This window comes from Thermobia domestica, unplaced genomic scaffold, assembly GCF_964235325.1.
Source record: "Thermobia domestica unplaced genomic scaffold, izTheDome1.hap1.1 HAP1_SCAFFOLD_685, whole genome shotgun sequence".
In the NCBI taxonomy this organism is placed as follows: domain Eukaryota; kingdom Metazoa; phylum Arthropoda; class Insecta; order Zygentoma; family Lepismatidae; genus Thermobia; species Thermobia domestica.
The window spans coordinates 1-21711 of NW_027656395.1; the positions used below are offsets into that span (position 1 = coordinate 1).

The following is a 21711-nucleotide window of genomic DNA, read 5'->3' on the forward strand; positions in this document are numbered from 1 at the left end:
TTAACCTATTTAAAATGTTATGAAATATTGTTATTGTTGAATTTGAGCAACCAATTATGCCAGTCTATGTGCTATGTGTTATAATGTTCCATTTTATTATTGTGCTTGGTGTCCCGGGTTCGATCCCAGCCCCCGCCAAGTGAACTTTGTGGTGGACAAACACCGTGTGCGTGTTTTCTCGGGGTTCTCCCGTTTCCTCCCACTTTCTTCATTCCACCATTTCATTCATTTCTCATTATCACCGTCTCCTTTAGCCTAACCGGCATAACCGTGGGACGTAAAACTCAAAGATTTCATTTCATTTTTTTCCATTTTATTATTACTATTATATTGTTTATTATTTGGTACAGTTACAGAATGTTTGCAAGTTGTAAGTTAGTACTAGGTGCTTTATACAGAAGCTTTGTCATCTCCGTGAATGCCATTTCTCTGGTTTCTAAGCACTAAAGTCTTGAAGAAAAAGAACGAAAAATGTTAGTTCGGAATGAAAAGTAAATTGTGACACTATTAATCTTAAAATGTACCTGTTATTCCAAACTAGGTAATCTGCAATTAGACATAGGAAAGAACTAGATCTATTTTTTGTGAATCGTATTATCAAATAATTAATGTTTTAATATAAATTATTGAGTAGCTGCGATTAATACAGTAAAAATGTCGTTCTAAGTACCTCTTGTCCCTAATCCCTATATGTCGCTAAGCTTTAATGCCTAAAATTTAAGTTACCAAAAACAAATCTATAATTTATAAGACTATATCAAGCAAATCTAGTTCGATATATCTATTATTTAAATAATATAAAATATCAGGAGCATTAAAGTACCGAAACTAAAAACTTGTATCCTACTTAGACAATCTGATCATTAAATATACATCAAGCAAATGTTGGAATAGTATAATTTTCAACGGAATATCGTATGTTACAGTTGTATCAACAGGGGAAGATTATAATTAGTACGGCGATAAATAAATAAATAAATAAATAAATAAATAAATAAATAAATGAAAATGATAATGTATAAAATAAGTATATGTAATGTCCGCGATAATTGTTTTATGAAGGTTATGAAGAATGAGAAAGTACCCGATTAATTGACAATTGCACTTGTAGTGTTCTGTTATAATTTAGTAATTTGTTCCTATATTGAGCTAAATGTACATATGAAGGTATGAATGCTTTAGGCAGGTTGCTGTAGATTCGCCGCTAAAAGTACTGATGGTATCATCTCACCTAAATTGAATATATACAAGTTGTTACAAAATGTTCTTTCCTGAAATATTAAAATCTTTGTCTATTTCTTTAATCGATAATTATTTTGCTTGACATTTTAAGCTCGAAACTGCTGAGATATTATATTAGTATAAACTGTTTACTTTATCTGCGCCAACTGTACAAGAATCTGGATACCTGATATGTGTGAGATGCGTTAGAAGCGTTCTGGTCCTATATTACATAGTTGAAGAATTATTTTGAAAACAAATTATTAAAAGAATTGTTGTGAAGCAGTATAGCGACCCAAACAAGTAATAATAACAGAACAACATTTTTCATATTCATACCGATAAACAAATGTAACCCATGAAAAGAGAGGTGTTTCATTGAAAAAAGTGAAATTTCATAAATCCGAAATGTCAGTTTTAAAAACCTTTTGCGGTTTCGGTTTTGAAAACCGCTTTTGTGGTTTCGGTTTCCAAAACCGCATTTGCGGTTTTCAGGAAACCGGTTTTCTCAAAACCGAAAATGTCTCAAAAATTCCACAGCACTACTGGTATTACCGTCAATTTAGGGATTTGATATCACTTCTTCGTTGAGATGCCAACAACAAGTTTATAAGACACTGATTCATACAGGTAGCGATACAAATATAAAAGATCTCAGTCCAAGTGGATGAGATTTCAAATTGAATTTCATGTGTAGTGATCTTAAATAGAGATATACCTTATTTTCTATTTAGCTGTGACTTGTACAACCAACGAACTATCCCTTTCGCACAGTGCTGCACATATTACCATAATAGTCTTGGAGCAAATAAAAGAAAGTAAAAACACGCACACAAATCAGTACAATTGTCTCGATTGATAGATGCTTTCACAATTGTTAAAAGGTGTAATTAAAAACAGCAAACATTGTTTCTGCTTTGAAAAGGACAAACATGGTTTCGCTTGTAAAACTGCAAACACGGTTTCGGGCTGCTTTCGCTTTCGAAAAGAGCTTTTGCGGTTTCGGTTTCCAAAACCACATTTGCGATTTCGGTTTTGAAAACCGCATTTGCAGTTTCGGTTTTGAAAACCACTTTTGCGGTTTCGGTTTCGAAAACCGCATTTTTGGTTTTCAGAAAACCGGTTTTCTCAAAAATGTCAAAAATTCAACAGCACTAGTAGCAACTCTTTTCTACTTCTCTATAATATATATAAAGTGTTAAATTGCATATAATCTAATTTTCAGTAATTCTGAACGCTTTTTAATTTGCAACTTCATTTCTCTACTTAGAAAGTGCTCAATTTATGATTTTGCTCGATGTATGAAAGTCTAGAAAATATTTCTTTCTGATATTCTCCTTCCTTTTGTCTTTCAATCTTTTGTACTATCATCTTGTTTATTAGTAAGTAACGACTGGATAGACATTTTTGAATTATGTAACATGAAATACTAATGAATATTATTTTGCTTCTGATAAACGTTCTTTATTGTCAAAAATATATCATACTGACCTAAGAAAAAAAAATGAAATCTTTGAGTTTTACGTCCCACGGTTATGCCGGTTAGGCTAAAGGAGACGGTGATAATGAGAGATGAGTGAAATGGTGGAATGAAGAAAGTGGGAGGAAACGGGAGTACCCCGAGAAAACTCACGAGCACGGTATTTGTCCACCACAAAGTTCACTTGGCGGGGGCTGGGATCGAACCCGGGACCCCAAGCACCAGAGGTGAACGCTCTACCACTGAGCCACCGCGCCCCCCATACTGACCTAAGAAATTGTAATATTTTTGTTTTATACATCAAAACGATATTGTCGCACAGCACCTGTAGTCGTTATATTGTTTTAGCACTTAGTATACGAAGATCGAAGTCCCGATAGGATAAAGTTATGTTTCTGGAAGTTCAAATTCGATATATACATTTTCTTCTCTACAATTTGGTCACACTTATCACGAAGTGTAATACCTACATTTTACATAAAAATATATAGCGCTGGATATCTTAATTTTTATTACATTTAAAAGAAAAGTACTTTGCTTATAGGTTTTTTTCTTTTTGTAAACTACCCCAATAATAATAATAATAATAATAATAATAATAATAATAATAATAATAATAATAATAATAATAATAACGTATATCGCTACTACATTTTAATACGCAAATACACTGCACATTTTATTAAAATCAAATATTTGAAAACTATATATTCAGGATTGAATGAGTTAAATAGATGTGAGAAGGATTTGTGCCTATCATTAATATTTACTAAATCGCTGGTACAATCACTTAAAGAATTTTAATTCTTAATTAGGCGCCATTCATTAAAAACAGATTTTCTGTTATCATTACCCTTAGTTAATGAATTAATATTTCAGTTATTGCATGGAAGTTGCTAAATACCACTCTGTAAGCGAATATCAACAAAATTGACTCCAGTTGGCGTGTCAGACACAATCAGTCAAGAATAAAGAAAAAAGGTTTAAAGAGGGCTGTTTAAAGCAGGGGCGGACCAAGGGCCGGGCAACTGCCCGGGGCGCCAAAACGAGCCTCAAAAAGTAAATTTTATAATGTGTTTTCTACCAACTTTTTGGTTTTATATTCTTGTAAAGTATCGTCAATTATATCATCTTCTTCCATTTCATCATGAAAGTAAGAAGTTTAATAGTACTAGGGGGGCAGTTTCGACAAATGAAGACATGACATGTAGAAGAAAGTGTGGAGGAGGAGTTGCTACTGTTTATAGTGGGCCATGTTATTTGTGATCCCAAGCAATATGAAGTTTTCCCAAAAGCCATTTTGAAGAAATGTGAACCGATCGAGGGTTTAAAGAGCTACTAGTGGATGCAAGAGAAACTGCAGAGACTCTCGACATCGACCCCCTATTTCCAAGTGAGTTACAATGACGATCACGGAAAACCAAAGGTCAGTTTGAATATGAGTCCCGTGATGAGGGCATTGTGAATCCCAAAATTTATTTCAAAAGTAGCTTTTATTTTCATGTTTTGGATCAAGCCACAAGCTCACTAGAAGAATTGCCTTTTCAACTAACCCACCATCATGACCTATTTCGGTTTTTATACAGGATCAAAAATTAGACAGTTATTCCCTGATGAGGAAATGTGCTGACTTTCAGGTCGCTTTAACAGATGAAGAGCATTTTGATGTTGAGGGTTTCTAATTTTAACAGGAACTATTGGTTTTACTATCCCTACTACCAGATGAAAATGCTAAAAGCCCCCTTGAAGTATTAAAATAGAATACTTCACGAGTAACCAGCTGAAAGAAAATTTTCCTTATGTATCAATTGCACTCAGAATTGACCTCACTCTTCCTGTCAGTGTGACTTCAGGCGAAAGGGGCTTCTAAAAATTAAAATTAATTAAAATTATTTGAGATCTACCATGTGTCGGGAGCACCTAGCGGGACTCGCCATGATGTCGATTGAGTTCAACATTCTTCAAGACATTGACATAGATGTCATTGTCAGAGATTTTGCAGACAAAAAATTTCGGAAGGTTATATTGTAATTGTTGTGAGGTGCTGAAAACAAATGTATTTAAAAGTGTTTAATTTTTTGCTAATTTTCAGTAGTAATGGAATTTAACTTTTTATTTGGTTTATTTAAGTTTTGTTATGTTATCATTTATCACGCCTGAGGCCAAACGTTGCAAAATTAGGAAACAATTTGTGTAAATTATTCTAGATTTTAATGTACTGTTTTTATGGAAGAACAAGATAATTCCCTAAATTAACTTTGATATGGTGTACTTACTTATCAAACTTACGAATTTAGAGGGTTTTTAATACTTGATAAAACCTGTTATTAAGATTTTGTTTTGTAAGAGTGTTCAGCTTTTGTACAAATTCATGAGGTACGTTTTATGAATGCTATGGACTTCAACTACTAGAACCTACATAAAAAAGGGGGTTTGGGTACAAAACCTCGCGGCGACAACCTCGCGACCCAAAATCTCGTCGGGCCGAAACCTCGCCTGGCCAAAACCTCGCCGCCCAAAACCTCGCGGGCCAAAATCTCGCCTGGCCAAAACCTCGCCGCCCAAAACGTCGCGGGCCAAAATCTCGCCGGGCCAAAACCTCGCGCCCCAAAATATCGCCATACCCAAAATCTCGCCTGACCAAAATGTAAATGTTCCAACAGATGATAAGGATGACGGTATAAAAGACGCTGTTTCAGAAGAAGTATCACGGGTATTTGACCAAGTCCCGCGATACCATATGAAAATTCTATTTCTGTATTAGAGGATTTCAATGTGAAGGTAGGGCGACAGGATGTTTTTAAACTGGTTATAGGGAAAGAAAGTCTGCATAAGGAAAGTAATGACAACTAACGGGGTTAGTTCCGTGAACTTTTGGAACATCCAAAAACTTTAAATTTTAACAAAAATCTAATAATATTTATGAAAGTATGAAATAATGTATGAGTTTTCACGACGTCCCTTGATTATGTCCTGTAGGTTAAAGGAGACGTAGATGACCAGGATGAAGGAAATGATCGAATAAAGAAAGTGGGAGGAAACGGGTTAAACCCGAGAAAGCCCACGCACACGATGTTTTGTATCTTCTTCTTCTTCTTCTTCTTCTTCTTATTATTATTATTATTATTATTATTTGTAATGTGGAATTGCATATTAAGAAACCCATTGGGTAAAATTTAAAGAAAAGTTTCATTCGCGGCGAGGTTTTGGCCACGCGATGTTTTGGGTGGCGAGGTTTTGGCCCGGCGAGATTTTGGGCGGCGAGGTTTTGGCAACGCGAGGTTTTGGCCCGGCGAGATTTTGTCCCGCGAAGTTTTGGGCGGCGAGGTTTTGTCCCGCGAGGTTTTGGCCGGCGAGATTTTGGGCGGCGATGTTTCGGCCGCGAGATTTTGTCCGTATCCCAAAAAAGGGTTATTTTTATTACTGTGCGTGAAGTGTGTGAAATGAATTTATTGGTATTTCACGTTATTAGAATAGATTGTTACATAGTCAGATATATGGTAGAATGACTCCTGATGTTATTGATATAACAAAACAATTTATACCTTGTCACCATTAGTAGTATTTAATAAATGTTGTTCGATATATTTTTCGTTTATACATATCGGTACATAAATAATAATAATAATAATGAGAAACACAATGTAATCGATACCATATGCATATTTTTAAGTACTAAATATACCTATATCATGTATCTGAGTATTAATTTTTCTTTTTGAAAAAATGGGTTTAAAATATTAAAATCACTGTAATAAAATGTAAAATATATGCTAGGAATATGGGGGCGCCAAAAAGTCACTTTGCCCGGGTGAAAATTTTGCCTTGGTCCGCCCCTGGTTTAAAGCAATACCTATCTCATATTTAAAGAAAATCAGAAAATGCTATTATTATTATTATTTTAAAATGAAATTAACCAAAATGGGAACACCTTATCGAAGACGACTGTGATACTGTGTCTCGTCGATGTATTTCAAATACTTTTGGTCAAGCGTTACTTTCTCAATTTCTTACATCTTTCCTCCTCATTTTTATGTTTGACTGAAAAAGGTATCTGGGATGCCAAATACCTCCTATTTAAGATCTGATCTGCACATTGAGGAGTATTTCGACTGATTTAACATACGCTCCGTGTTAATTTCATATATTTAAATATCTTACCTTTGAAATAGGAACAACAACTAGAGACTCCATTCCAGTTCTTGAGTTAAAATTATTTTGTTTACAAAACCCTGGATCTATAACGTATATGATGTTATCTATAGTTAAAGATGTTTCAGCGATGTTAGTGGCTAAAACAACCTAAAAAGTAAACAAATTACGATATTAGTACTTCGTAAATAACAAGAAAAAACAATCTAAAATTTAAGAAAAAAAAACGCTCATTTTATACAATATTAAAAACGACAAACTAGATTATTTTGATGCGAGAAACACAATACATTCTATACTAAATACACTCGAAACGAATATAAAAACTTAAATATGATCCTGAATCGTTAAGCAATCAAACATAAAAACATAAATGCAAATTCTAGGCATGTATGAATCAAGTTCTTTTCTATTCTCTTCAAAGTAAATACCACCGAAGTAGTGAGATAATACCACCTTTCTAAATTTAAATTAGTAAGTAGCACACCTGTTTGAACACAAGGAATCCTATATTTTCAACGTAATACGAAAGTTATTCTGTAAATTTAGCACTACAAAAAAATGTATAAATGATAAAGCAATGTTTGTTTCTTTGCTACTGGTAACGTTTCTATAAAACTGCATGATCCCGTTACTTGTACACAAATCTTTGCTGTCTGTAATCCAAAGTACACGTACTGCCAAGTGTTGAAGTGAAATTGTCATGACAAGCATTTTGAGCAAGGATCTGAGAGATAACTGTGTTGGTTTGAACAACAAAGGATTTCAACAGAGCAATACGTTTCTGGAAGAACAAACTTGTAAAGGTACAAGATGTTGGGCAATGCTGGGCAATGTGGCTACTGTGTCAAACATGGTTTTCGAAGATCCACGGCGTACTTCCAGACGATAGAAGAAGCATTACGTATGGGATTTTCGTCAGCATACGCAATTTTACGTCAAGAATTAATATCAAAGAAGTTGGTTCCGCAATCGGTACTCCAATTGTAAAATTTCTAAAAATCAGAGTCACCATTATTTGCGAACTATTAAGACTTGCTGAACCGATGTGAACAACATGTGAACTACTTCGACGACTTCTACTGGTGATGAGGCGTATGTATTAGTTTATAATGACCCAACTCGTCAGAAAAATTGTGAATGGATCCATGAAGATGGTTCAACATCAAAAACTGAGACAAAATAGCAACGAAGAAACATGTACGCTGTATTCTCCTGTAGCTGGTCTGACTGCAGCTATGAGTCTACAAAAGAGAAAGATTGTTACGGCCGAGTGGTACACAACAGTAAGTTTACAGGTTTACTCCTCTATAACGATAATGCTCCTCATACGTAACGCACATCTTCTACAGGCTAATTATGTCACAACAATGTGCATTGTTGTTGAAGCCATTAACGCTGAATGTTTACAAAAGAAGTTCTCTTAAAGAACTCATGGTCTACCGTATTGCAAAACTTTTGGAATGACTTGCGTAAGATAAATATATGTTGTGTATTTAAACAAAAGTGTTCCCACCTATATATTAAAATGCTAGGTTTATATGTTTGTCTCCAAAGAAAAGTTTATATGTTTGTCTCCAATCCTATCGACAATGAGATCTCGAAAACCACAAGTGATAGAAATGTGCCGTTTTCGCTGGTCGAGTCCAAATTTTGTGTAGATTGTCCAGTTCTAATTGAATATTAAAAAAAGAAAAAAAGCGGCCGTTATTTCTTTATTACATTCTTTAGAGGTATACTGGAAGTGTTGAAATTCTAAAAAAAGTAAAGCATCATATAACTTTTACATTCCAACACTACATATCTATCAGGCGTCTGTTTCATGGCTAAATGATACTGAAAAACGAACGATAACGATTTCTCCAGGCTAAGAGGAATCTTTATTGTTTGGAGTGTTTTGCCCAATGAACATCATATATCACTGATATTATAATTAATTGTATATGTAATGTATTTGCTTATTATATACTGCATGCAAGAAGAAAGAAATCACTGATTATACATGAATTAGGAACTCCAACCGAAAGTAGGCTCAAATTTTGCAAACGGTGCGAGATGTTGAAAAAAATAGTCGAAAAAAATCTCCCCTTTATGGTACCCCTTGCCGATTAATATCAAGATGTATTTTACTTGTGTATGTAAAAGGATATGTACAAATGCTGAGAGGAATGACAAGGAGATCCATGCTCATATGTGAATGATGCGCTGTATAGAGAGCGCAGGTTCAGCTAGTAATAAACATAAAAAGATTTCAGTAACATATACAGCAGGATTTATAACAAGAATATAGGCAAATATATAGCAACTCTTCCCGCTATTTATGAAATATTCGCGTTTGGCACAGAAAAACGGTTTCCTTTGTAATTGTGAGCCAGTACGTAATTAGAAGCATCAGATACGTATGCGGAAATTTCCACAAATCATGACTATCTTGCTTTCGTCATGTGTATTTTTTACTCGTGATATTCTTGTTGACAGCCTACTTTTAATACTGATAGTAGTAGCTCCACAGTTAAGAACCACGACTGAAAGTATTCGAAGTCCAACATATATCTTGGTGAAAGCGTTCGCCCTACTCTTCCGAGTATGATCCGATGTTCCTAAATTGATTGAGATGAGTGTCACGAATATAAATTTTTAAAGTCCACTTTGTTGTAGTTCTTTACTAGAATCTTAACCGGTTCCACACGATATTGGGCCTTGTGGTTGTTTGTGAATCTCCCATACTGCAAAGTTGCTTCAAGGTTCTCTTTCCTCCCTACTTAAGCTCATTAGGAGTTCTGTGAACCTCAGGATCATCACCTGCAATCCAACAAAGGAATCATATCTTCTCGGAGAGCTCAGGGAACGTAAAAATTTGTTTCAGAAGTTCTAGGTCATGTGCAATGGTGAAACCACCAACTTATGGGGTTCATTAGTGGCTTATGATTGATACTGTGTCCCTTCAGACACAACTAGGTTCGTTATGACCCGTGCTGTAATGTTCCTTGTCTCAAAAGAAAGGAAGCATGATAGTTTACTTGGAGACCCATTAGGAATACCGCCATTCTGAAGTCTCCGATAATCTCCAGCCGTTTTCATCAGAACTAAATCTTATAACAAGGTCCTGACGCTGAAATACTTCTTTACTATTATTATTATTTTAAGGTATACTGAATGAGCCAGGAAAAGAGGATATTTATTGTCAATATATGTTTTACTTTATTTTCATTTGTACTAAATATTATTACGGTCAATATCAACAAAACTGCCCAAAACATATGCTAAAGTAGTTCCAGTTTAGGAGCATTTTTCATTTATTTTCGGAATGAACAATTGGAAACTTCTACTTTCGGAATGTAATTACCATTCTAACTATCCACAAAAGATCTTAAAGGCTAGTAAACGACTAGAAATATTCTACCATCACGATTTTTTTAAAAATTCTACTTCTAAATAAAAATAAAACCTTTCGAGCTCCAGGTGGTGTTGTTTCAAATATTCGTGCTTGCATATCCGATGGTAAATTAGCGTACACTGGAAGTATAAGCAGTTCTCGTATTTTGGATCCCAAACGTCTCACACGATCTTGAAGTAATTCCTGGCATGTTTCAATTTCTTCCTGACCAGTAAGAAACACAAGAATATCTCCAAGAGGTTGTGTTACATGTATCTGAAGTACTGACACAACACATGCATCAATGTAGTCGGCTTCAGGAGCTTTCGTGTAATATATATCCACAGGAAATCTACGTCCTATAATGAAAAGAAAGAGTATTATTTAAATATCTAACTTTAAAAAAAGTCAAAACAACATTCTGAAGTGCAAGTCACAATTTCGCAACTTCAGATGCAACCAGGCTCTACCATCAAGTGGAGAAATTGAAAGGACAATTACAACAGAAACACTACAATTTTTTTTTTTTTTTTTAAGGGAGGGTACTAAATGAAAGATCTTGTATAGACAGAGCTTGAAAAATATTGCTTGCAAGTATTAGTCAGCCAAAACCTCTACTAGCCAGACCATTCTGCAATCACAATGTTTATACAAATATACAAAAATAATTTTGCGACATAGTACCACACAAATATATTTTTTATTTTATTTTATTGCAATATTACATTTTTTTATTTGTAGTGTAGAATAAAACACGTTTTTGATTGATTGGACTTTACTCGCCACATGTAAAAAAAGTACTCGCCATTGGCGAGCAAGCGAGTGGATTTTTCAAGCCCTGTCTATAGATAGAGCTGAGTGAGTACTATATACACGGGATGTTCCATATAGATTCATAACTGTTCCAACCTTTGTCTAAATTATCAGTCGAGTAAAACTTTTTTTTTTTTTTTTTTTTTTTTGTTATGTTGGTCATTGCTTTTCAAATGTTGAGATAGTCCTGAGACAAGAAATTATTTTTTGCTGCCTCTAATATGTTCTTTTAGTTTTGAATTGATATTTCTTTCTGTGTTACTGGCGCAAAATTCGTTACACATTCGAAACGCTTGCCATGTATTTCTTTGTAAGTGGTCTGTAAAATAACTTTTGTGTTAAGTGTTTTTCTATATTTTTACGTGGTTTTAGTGCCATGTTTATTTCAAATTGCCTTACAATTTTTAAGTGTTTACTTAGGTTTTGTTAACTCGATAAACTAATCCATTTTTGATTGGTTTCTTTCTCGACGGAGCTTGTTAATCTTATTACGTCCCTCGACAACTTTTCTAACAGATGGCCTCGCGTAGTGTAGTCGCTAACACTCTCGCCTTCGGAGCAAGCGGTCTCGGGTTCGATCCCGGTGGGGACACTCGGTCGAAAAAGTGTAAAAGCTTTTTCAGACCAGCCATCCTGAATGAAGAGTTTTCCTCATACACACCAGGCAAATGCCAGGGTGGTACCTAACTTATAGGTCCCAGGCTGCTTCCTTCCTCCCATTTCCCCGGATAGAGCCCGTCGAGGGACGTCATCCTTCATACGTGACGGGCTAAGTGGCCATAGATGCCAAAAGCTCAGAAATCAAAATCCTAAACTAAACTCTTTTAACATTAATAGGAGTCTTTTTCCCCTCCTCTTTCAATTGTACGTCTGATCTCTTGCATTTTCTTTCAAAGAAAAGGGAAAAGTCCTGCGTAGAAGTTTATTCATACGTTGGCCTTCATTTGGAAAGGATACGATGATTCACCATAGGAATATTGAATCTGTTGTTGGGTTTCTGTATATTTCCGAGTGAAATTTTATTATTTATTTATTTTGCCTGTTTTGACTTACAATATGGAGAGTATCTCCTATAAGTTCTACAGTTGTCATGTATATAAATGCAAAAATGCAAATTGTAATTACAGCTTTTTACACCTATAATAAACTGAATCGATTTTTTTTAACCCACTACTTTACTTTTTAGACGAATATTACGAACGATATTTTACCAAGAAGGTAGTTGTGTTTCATTTCCACATATGACTGGTTAGTTGGTTGATTGTAGTCTAACGTACCCTTCCAGCAAAAAGGCTACATAAGACAGGACTTAATGTTTTTTAAAATTAGATCCGTCAGTACTCGGGCCTGTATCCCAGATAAGTATCCCACCGAGAACAGAACCTACGATTATACGCATAGAAATTATGTGCGTTGTCCACTCGGTCAAGAAGGGCATATTTTATATACGGTGGTCAGTTACGGCCTAAAACCATCCAAAATTGGTTAGAACGATATAAAATAGGTCATAACATGAGAACGAAATTCTGGATCAAGGTCGAGTAAAAGAATATTAGTTTCTTTGTGCCTAGATGCTATTAATGTAGTAGTGAATATGGAACGTGTGTCAGATTTTAGATCCTGATTTATCATTTTTCGTTTGTAGACGATATCATAAACTTTCTCCTATACTTCATAGTCACCCTTCTCGCCACCCTGTTCCACATAGATTGGTGTATTAATGAAACCTAGGCTCGAAATAAACCTGCGTTCTTTTATCCGATCTTCATTCGACATTTCGTTCTCGAGTTATAAGCCTTCATTTTACATTTCGACAAACATTCGGCGAGCTAAAGTTCTGAAATGACACATTTGTGTACCCATGTTGGTCATGTTTTCGTGTGAAGGTTCATTTTGGAAAGTATTATGGTGAAGTTTCCGAAGATCCTGTATATGAAAAGAATTTCGTTCATGTACCTATAAGTTAAATTTTAGACAGGTTCGTTTAAAAACGTTGCAAAACATTACTTGCAAAAAACGGTAATAAGTGTATTTCCCATAACTAGTCCACTAGGTCAGAAGTATATCTTATGTTCAAATTTGAAGTAACTGTTTTCATGTAATCCTCCAATCTGGTCTGTTTCTAATTCAGTTTATTTTTCTTTTTTTTTTTTGTTGTTTTTTTTTTTGGGGGGGGGGTAAGGAGGTGGTATCAGCTTCCTAACTTCCGTAAAACGAGTAGAAATATCAATACAAAACGAAAGAACACATCAGAGACAGCAGCAAGGAATTCTGTTTAAGGGCTATCCCAACATAAAAGGAATCATCGAAGTTTTACTATACTTGGATAATAACATTGATAGGAAATTAGGGAGGCATTTCATATTAGAACAGAATCCTCTCACAAGGAACCCTAGGTATCTATCAGAGCCCGATTTTCATGAAACTTTGTATATAGATAGAGTACCTCGGAAAACACGCACAGTCAAAATTGTAGCTGCAGAGTCCAAGACGTTGGGACACTAGAGCTCGAAAAGATCAAATGCGGAACGTCAGTACATTAAGGACATGGTGAGAAAACGCACGTTTTTCTTTAAAACTCGTCATGGTAACCGCACGAAATTAGCATACATGGATACGAGATGGTAGATATGATCTGTTAAAAGTGATGAAAAGAATATCTGCCATCTTGAAAGGGGCCATGTTGAAACTGGTGCGATTGCTGTAAATGAAAATAGGGTCATGCGACGCATCAATTTGAACGCAAATAGACGCAAAAACCCGTTGGTGAACTCTGTTTGGGATTAGTTTATTTCTGTGCTTCTGGTAGAGTGGTTTATGTACAAAATGAGCAAAGGTATCTCGTGACACTCGAGCAGATGGAGGGTATGGAGAGCTATGAGTGAACTGATAGGCGTTCTGATTTCTGTTCGAATTAATGGAAATATAATAAACAGTTACAAATTAATGCTAACCATGGTATTATTATGAAGAACCCGTTATATCAGCACATCCACACCAGTTATATGTTGACTCTGACACAAATCATGTAGTGCTAAAATTATATTTCGCTCTGTTTTTCTAGTTGCACTTATCTCACTCATAACGCACCATAACCTGCATCTACTCGAGTGTCATGAGATACACTTTGCTCATCTTGTGCCTAAACCACTGCCAGAAGCACAGAAATAATGTAATCCCACAACAAACTTCAACTGTTTTTTGTGTATATTTATGTTCAAGTTGATGCATCGCATGACCCTCTTCTCATTCACAGCAATCGCACCAGTTTCAACATGGCCTCTTTCAAGATGGCGGATATTCTTTTCATCACTTTTAACAGATCATATCTACCATCTCGTATCCATGTATGCTATTTTCGTGTGGTTACCATGACGAGTTTTAAAGAAAAACGTGCATTTTCTCACCATGTCCTTAATGTACTGACGTTCCGCATTTGATCTTTCTCGAGCTCTAGTGTCCCAACGTCTTGGACTCTGCAGCTACAATTTTGGCTGTGCGTGTTTCCCGAGGTACTCTACCTATATACTAAGTTTCATGAAAATCGAGCTCTGATAGATACCTAGGGTTCCTTGTCAGTTAAATTTGGATTCAGGTAACTAGAGCAAAGGTAGGGACAGTTACAGATTTATACGAAATACCCAGTGCACATATTAAACATTTAAAATACACCAATTCAGTACAAAAATGTGCAGATATACGAAGCAATCATGTAAACTCAGACGTACCTCTGTCTAAAGATTTTTAAATTAGCATGCTAAATATTCTATGTGTGTTTTAACCAATATTTTAACGTTCCTATTGAACCTTTCTTTCAATCCATTCAACTGATGATAGACCCGGATTAGCTCTGGAACATCGTGAAATTATTTATGCTTTAGTATGACAAATCTCACAACTTTTCAATCAGGTATTGAAGATTTACTTAACAGAAATTGACGCATTTTTAATCAAAGTAATACACAGATAAATAAAACACTTTTTTGATTGCGTCTGAAAGCTTTAGAATGGCTTTGACTCTTATTCTGTGGTTTTATCCACTAGGTCAGCTATTCACATAAAGATCGAGTCACCTTATAAACGTATTCTGCACTTTTGGAGTAAGAATTTATGAAATAGATAAATGCTGCAGGACCATAAATTGATCCAAGACAGGTGGAAAGGCTATCTTAAGAAGCTATTAAATGGGGAGAACCAGTAGGAAATATATGAATATTGGAGTAGCAACAAGTAGAAGGGGTAAGTACGATAGAAATGGAAAATGCAATTAAGATAATCAAAAATGGAAAAGCAAGGGTGCTGATGAAATCCCCGTAGAGGTTTAAAGAAGCCTGGGCAGAAAAGAAACATATATCTTATAGGATCTCATGAAGAAGTTGTGGAGGCAGACGAAGATATTGAATGAATGGAGGAAAAGTACACTAGTGCTAGTTTGTAAAGGTAAATGTCATGGGCAAGACTACAGACGTTACAGGAAAATTAAATTAAGGTCTCACATCGAAGATCTGGGAAAAAATAATTGAAGGAAAGATACAAGAGAGACTATTGGAGAGGAACAGTTTGGTTTCATGCCAGGAATCGGAACAACTGACGTTATCTTTGCGTTGGGGGAACTGCAAACATAATGCACCTCGTTTTCATAGTCTTGGAAAAGGCGTACGACAGAGTGTCCAGACAAAAACTATAGCAAGCCATGAGAGAGAAGGTGGTTTCTGAAAAATATATACAGTTGGTAAGGGACATGAACGAGGGAGTAGAGACCTAAGTGAAGAGAGGTGTGGGTATAACAGAAGGTTTTCCTGTTGGTCTGTATCAGGGATCATATCACATTCAATTGGGTAAAGGATGTGTTTGCAGGAGAGGTACAATGTAGAGTGCGCTGTTTGCGGATAATGTTATACGCGAAACATCCAAAGATAGGGAAGAGAAGAAACTTGACGAATAGAGAAGGATGCTGGAAGAGAGGGATGAGGATAAGCAGAACAGAAACAGAATATATGTTATTCAATAAAGCAGACGGAATCTTTCCTATGGCTACAAGGGAAGAAGCTATTATTTACCTCGAAATATACGTATCTTGGATCTTACCTCGACCAGGATGATGGATTACATACAGAAATCCAACACAGAATACAATCTGGCTGGTTAAACTGGTGAAGAATGAGCGAGCTGCTGTGACAAGAAAGTAAGTTGAGGTTAAAAAGCAGTGTGTATATATAAAACTGCCAATGCTGTATAGTAGTGAAACCTGCACAATCCCAACAGCCTAGGAAAAGAAGATAGAAATGGCGGAGATGAGAATGATAAGATGGATGTGTGATGAGGAAGGATAAAATAAAGAACGATTATACAAAAGGCATTGTTAATGTGGGACCCTTGAGTAGTTTCAAGAATGGAGGTTGAGAAGGCTGGAGTATGTAGAACGAAGAAACAATGACCATGTTAGGAAGAGAATTGAAAAGTTGGAGGTAACAGGTAAAAGGAAGAGGGCAAAGATCCAAAATGAAAAAAAAAAAAAAAAAAAAAAAAAAAAAAAAAAAAAAAAAACGAAATCTCAGTTTTACATACCACAGTATGCATTGTAGGCTAAAGAAGACTGATGATGAGAATGAATGAAATGGTGGAATGAAGAAAGTGGGAGGAAATGGGAGAATGAACACTACCACTGGGCCACCATGCCTTAAGACTCAAAACGAAATGGAAGGGCAAGATATAACATGATTTGAGGGATGAGGAATGTGTATATATATATATATATATATATATATATATATATATATATATATATATATATATATATATATATATATATATATATATATATATATATATTTATTTATTTATTTATTTATTTATTTATTTTTACGGCGATTTCTTTATGAAGGACTGAAGATTTAACAATTATTCTCTACGTTTTCAGTAGTTTTGCGGCTACATACAACGTGCTAAAGTCAGATGTCAAAGAATTTCAGTTTTAGTGCATACTTAACAATTCATTTTATCACTAATTTAAATTTAAATTTTGTACAGAAGTTTAAAATTTAGTTACACGAGGAAAAGAAAAAACAATGTCTAAGACAGAGAGTTTCACATTATTAGTGTCTACAGAACCGTATACAGAACTGTTAAATATTCAGTTTCTTCAAAAAGAAACTGACATTAAAAAAATGTTATGTTATAACGGGTGTTATAATAAAAAATGTTATAATAAACAATCAGTATATTAAGAATTTATTTCGACTTTAAAATCGTTAAAGCACTCTGCGAAATGTGTTTATCAAGTGATTAAGTAGTCGAAACTATTCAGGAAATTTCATAAATCCAATCAAAGAATTAAGTATTTCACTTACTTTCTTAATAATTTAAATATTGAAGAACAATTTCTTGCATTTAATTAAACTATATTATTTAAAATTTTTGAACACAAGAAAAAAAACTTTAAAGAAAACTGTTGGCTGAGAACGCGGTTCAATTAACGCAAGGAAGTGCTTTTTCTATTGGGCAAGCACAGTTAGCTTAGGAACGCGATACACCAATATGTGACAACTAGCAAAGAAAACTTGCGTAAACATAGGTGTTGGTGGAATTTCGTACCTATTTTTTCCAACGCTAAAGAATTTTAAGTGTTCCTTGAGCGTCAAGTCAATCAATTAAAAGGAGAAAATGCACCTTCATTTGAAAGTCTGTTCATACTGAGATGATCAATGTAACTCCGTGTGTATATTTCTTGGAGCTGAGAATCATAAGTAACGCCTCAGACTGAAATAAATCAAGAATATAGAAGAATCCACCTCCTGGGAAGTGTATGCATAATGAGGTAATTTTTATAAAGTTACCGACTTTGATGGAACTAGGTGTATATTTTCTTTGAAGCTAGGAAATCATGCATATTGCTTGTGATTAAAATCGGTTAAAAGTAAGGAGAAATACATCTTCAATCTGGAAGAATGCAAATACTTGCGTTACTGAATTTTGCTAATAATATATATAGCAATGAAATAGAATCACACAATTATACGGATATTATTATTTTATAATAAGTACTTCTCTGTTTATAAGTATTGTTTAAACTTGACTATCTATGTTCACTGATTCTTGACATCACCTGAGAAAATTTTCAAATTTCAATTCTTAAAATTTCTACCATGATACTGTCTTTACATCCACTCCAGTGTACTCTTAATTTTAATGTTTGCAAAAAAATAGTCGCTCACTTATTCTTGATTGATCTGAATTTCAGAGAATACACAAGATTGTTCAGAAAATAGAAAAAAAAAGAAAGTTTTATCTTTGTTTGCTCAAGTTCTCTTAAAATGACAGCTGCCACGTGATGTATCACATGTCGAAAATAACCGAGCACTCCCTTGTTCAACGCGAAAAATGTCTGTCGATGTTAACTAGACAACGCTCGCGGCCGCCAGCTAGAAACATATTGCATACATACACCAATTAATGCTGTTGTCGTGTACAATTTCTTTCCCTTCCCACAACACATGTAAACATACAAATTGTATTGAAAAGTCTTAATACGAATTTTTCTAAGAAATTAATTGTATATTACCTGGAATGCGATATATTGGGGCGTCATCGAAGAATTTTGAAAATTTATCAGCATCCAGAGTAGCACTAGATATAAGAAGTTTGAGATCTGAGCGAAATCGAGCAATATCCTTTACTAATCCGAACAAGATGTCTGTGTGAAGAGTCCTTTCATGAGCTTCATCAATGATCATCACACTGCAAAGAATCAGAAAGAGAGATTATTTTAAGTAAATTGCTACTTGTAGAAATTAAAATACCAAGAATGGTGGGAATGCGTCCAAGTGAATGGATTACAGTTTAACGACCCTTTCAGTAGCGAGGCTATATGTAGGATCCAAACATGAGCTCCCACTGGGAATCGAACCCAGAGAATGCGTCCAAATTCACAGGATTTGTACAGCAGAGTAAGATGTAACAACGAGACAATTTTAACGCACTGTTGCATGCGTGAGCCTACATTAAGCTGCCCTTAGAATCGTTGCTAGAAGTGCTGTAAGAGAGCAGTTTATGAAGCACTCAAGTAGTGAAGCGTTGAATAACACAGGAGACATGTAGGCAGCGTCATTAACTGTCGGAAACTTCAATGGACGCAATATAAACAGGCTACGTTAGAACGGTACCGCATAGTCGGCCAACAGGAAAGCAACATCTCGTACCGCGATATTAATGCATTCCGCTACAACGGTGGTGCGCGTGTAGAAGCACGGACAAAAAAGAACCGAAGGCTGTAACGATCGAGCAGTTGACCGCATAATGCTACCACACAACGCAAACACAAACATTTTGTCCATATGATCATGATAGACGGTTCAGCTCAAGACAGACGAACGTGAGTTAAGTCAACGCTGGAGCACGTAAATAGTGTGCATGGGCCTGTCTACGTCCACGGCTTCAGCTTTTGTGTCCCTTCTATTGACCCAGAATAACAAACGCCTCAGATTATAAGGGCACATAAACACCGTTGCTGGCGAGCTAACTGGCAGACCGTCGTGTTTTCGATAGAGTTCTGCCTCAACCTGTCCTATATGATGACTATATATGATTTAAATGTTATTTTGTTGAGTGCAATCTGATAGTGCACACTGTTGTGAACGTCACAGCGGCCAGTGTATAATGATAAGGAATGCCACTGCATACAACACAAGATCTTGATGCTACGCACTGAGGGCAACATAACCAAGTGATCGTTTCATAAGGGAAGTTCAAGTCCGAGATTATATTCTTACTTCAGACAACTCCAGTCAACATACTTCAGCACAATAATGCCTGGCTACATATATATATCCTGGAATATGCAAACATTTTTCCAGGAACGACAAGTACCGCTGCTACCTTGGCCCGCCTGGTCACTGCCATGTCACCCATCGATCATGTATGGGATATGATTGGTCGGCACCTAGTTCGTCAGGTTCCCACAGCAGACACGGTCAATGTCTTGTAGATTTAAATACAATAAGTGTGATAAGTGACTCCACGGAAACACATCCAACCTTTTGACTCGGTGTCATGACATATAGAGAGACTGATTGCACACATGGATGCTTCAAGCCATACTGATTTTGGTATTGTACATTTCTGAAACTGTAACAATTTCTTAAGTCATGTGATGAAATTGAGGAATAATTTTCACTCGACTCATTGGTGTCTTTCTTAGCAATGCAATTTTCTCAAACAGCAGTATACATTTACCCTTGATTATAAAACGCTTGTAATATCAATTCGAATCAACCAATTGTAACTTTCATACTGAGGCTAGCAATACGGTAAATCCGAAAAAAAAAAAAAAATCACTACAATTTCAGCAGGCAAACTTTCAACTGCAAGCGTTTTATTTTAAGACCATCATCCTGAAACAATAACATTATCCATAATAATAATAATAATAATAATAATAATAATAATAATAATAATAATAATAATAATAATAATAATAATAATAATAATAATAATAATAATAATAAGAAGAAGAAGAAGAAGAAGAACAATAATAATAATAATAATAAATTAAATAAAATAAAATCAGCTGTTTCTTGCGTAATTTTAATCTAAAATTCTCAATCCAACATAGCTGGACTTGAAGAAGACTGAAGCCGTCGCACTTGAAAATTTGTCTTCTCAAATTATTGTACTTGACACTAGTTGAAACTAAATTTCTAAAGTGAAGTTTTTCATATATCACAGATATGCTCGTTAGACTAAAGGAGACAAAGGATAAACTCAAATGAAATATTATGGAAGAATTGGTGGAATGAAAATGTGTGTGGGGGAGATGACTCCGAGATCGAATCAAAATCCCTCGAACAAAAGATGAATTTTTCAACACTAAGCCACTGTGCCCCAAAGTTTATATTTTACATGTAATCATGTTCGTTACATTATCATTAGAAGTAATACAGGGTGCGGCAGCGTTCATAGTAGGATATCAAAAACACACCATCAGGCAGTAAGTGTAATTTATTTATTACCTCTTATGTCAGTTAATAGTTAAAGATAAGCCATTTACTAATGTGTAAGTCATTATCCATTGCGTGGATTACTTTTTGTATATGACTCCTGTCAAACGATGCCTCCTCTGCACAACACATTCATCTAGGCGGCGTTGGAAGCTTTCCATAACTCGGCGTAACGTATTCCCTGGGACATTGCCGACGGCAGTTCTGATGCGATCCTTTAACTCAGGAATGGTGACACAACGTGTTCGGAAAACTTCTTGCTTCAGGTAGTCCCAAAGGAAAAAGTCTGCACATGAAAGATCAGGTGAGCGAGGAAGCCAGGCATTGTCACCAAAACGGGAAATTACTCTATCTGGAAATGTCTGTCGCAAGAAATCCATGCAAATTCTGGCTGTATGCGAGGTCGCTCCGTCTTGTTGAAACCATAATTGTTCCACATCCACATCGACCATACCTAATTGGGGAAGAACGAAGTCTTGCAGCATCTTTAGGTAGCGTTCACTGGTGACAGTTACAGCCACACCGCTGTCATCCTCAAAGAAGTAAGGGCCAATAATCTCAAAGGAAGCAACTCCACACCACACTGTGACACGAGAACTGTGCAAGGGCTTGATGTGCAGTTCATGCGGGTTTACATCACTCCAATAACGCATATTCTGTTTATTCACTGAACC

General features: G+C 35.5%; 1 protein-coding gene across 4 annotated transcripts in view; it reads right to left on the bottom strand.

Moving 5' to 3' along the window:
* Positions 1 to 6862: 6862 nt before the first annotated feature.
* Positions 6863 to 21711, bottom strand: part of l(2)37Cb (DEAH-box helicase 16 lethal (2) 37Cb) — a gene marked incomplete at its 3' end in the record, with an annotated part of 65095 nt that continues 50246 nt past the window's right edge. For all 4 annotated transcript variants that reach the window (XM_081747805.1, XM_081747807.1, XM_081747806.1 and 1 more), the window contains 3 exon segments: positions 6863 to 7003; positions 10302 to 10588; positions 18604 to 18779. In XM_081747805.1, the coding sequence (XP_081603931.1) occupies positions 6863 to 7003; positions 10302 to 10588; positions 18604 to 18779 (604 nt within the window).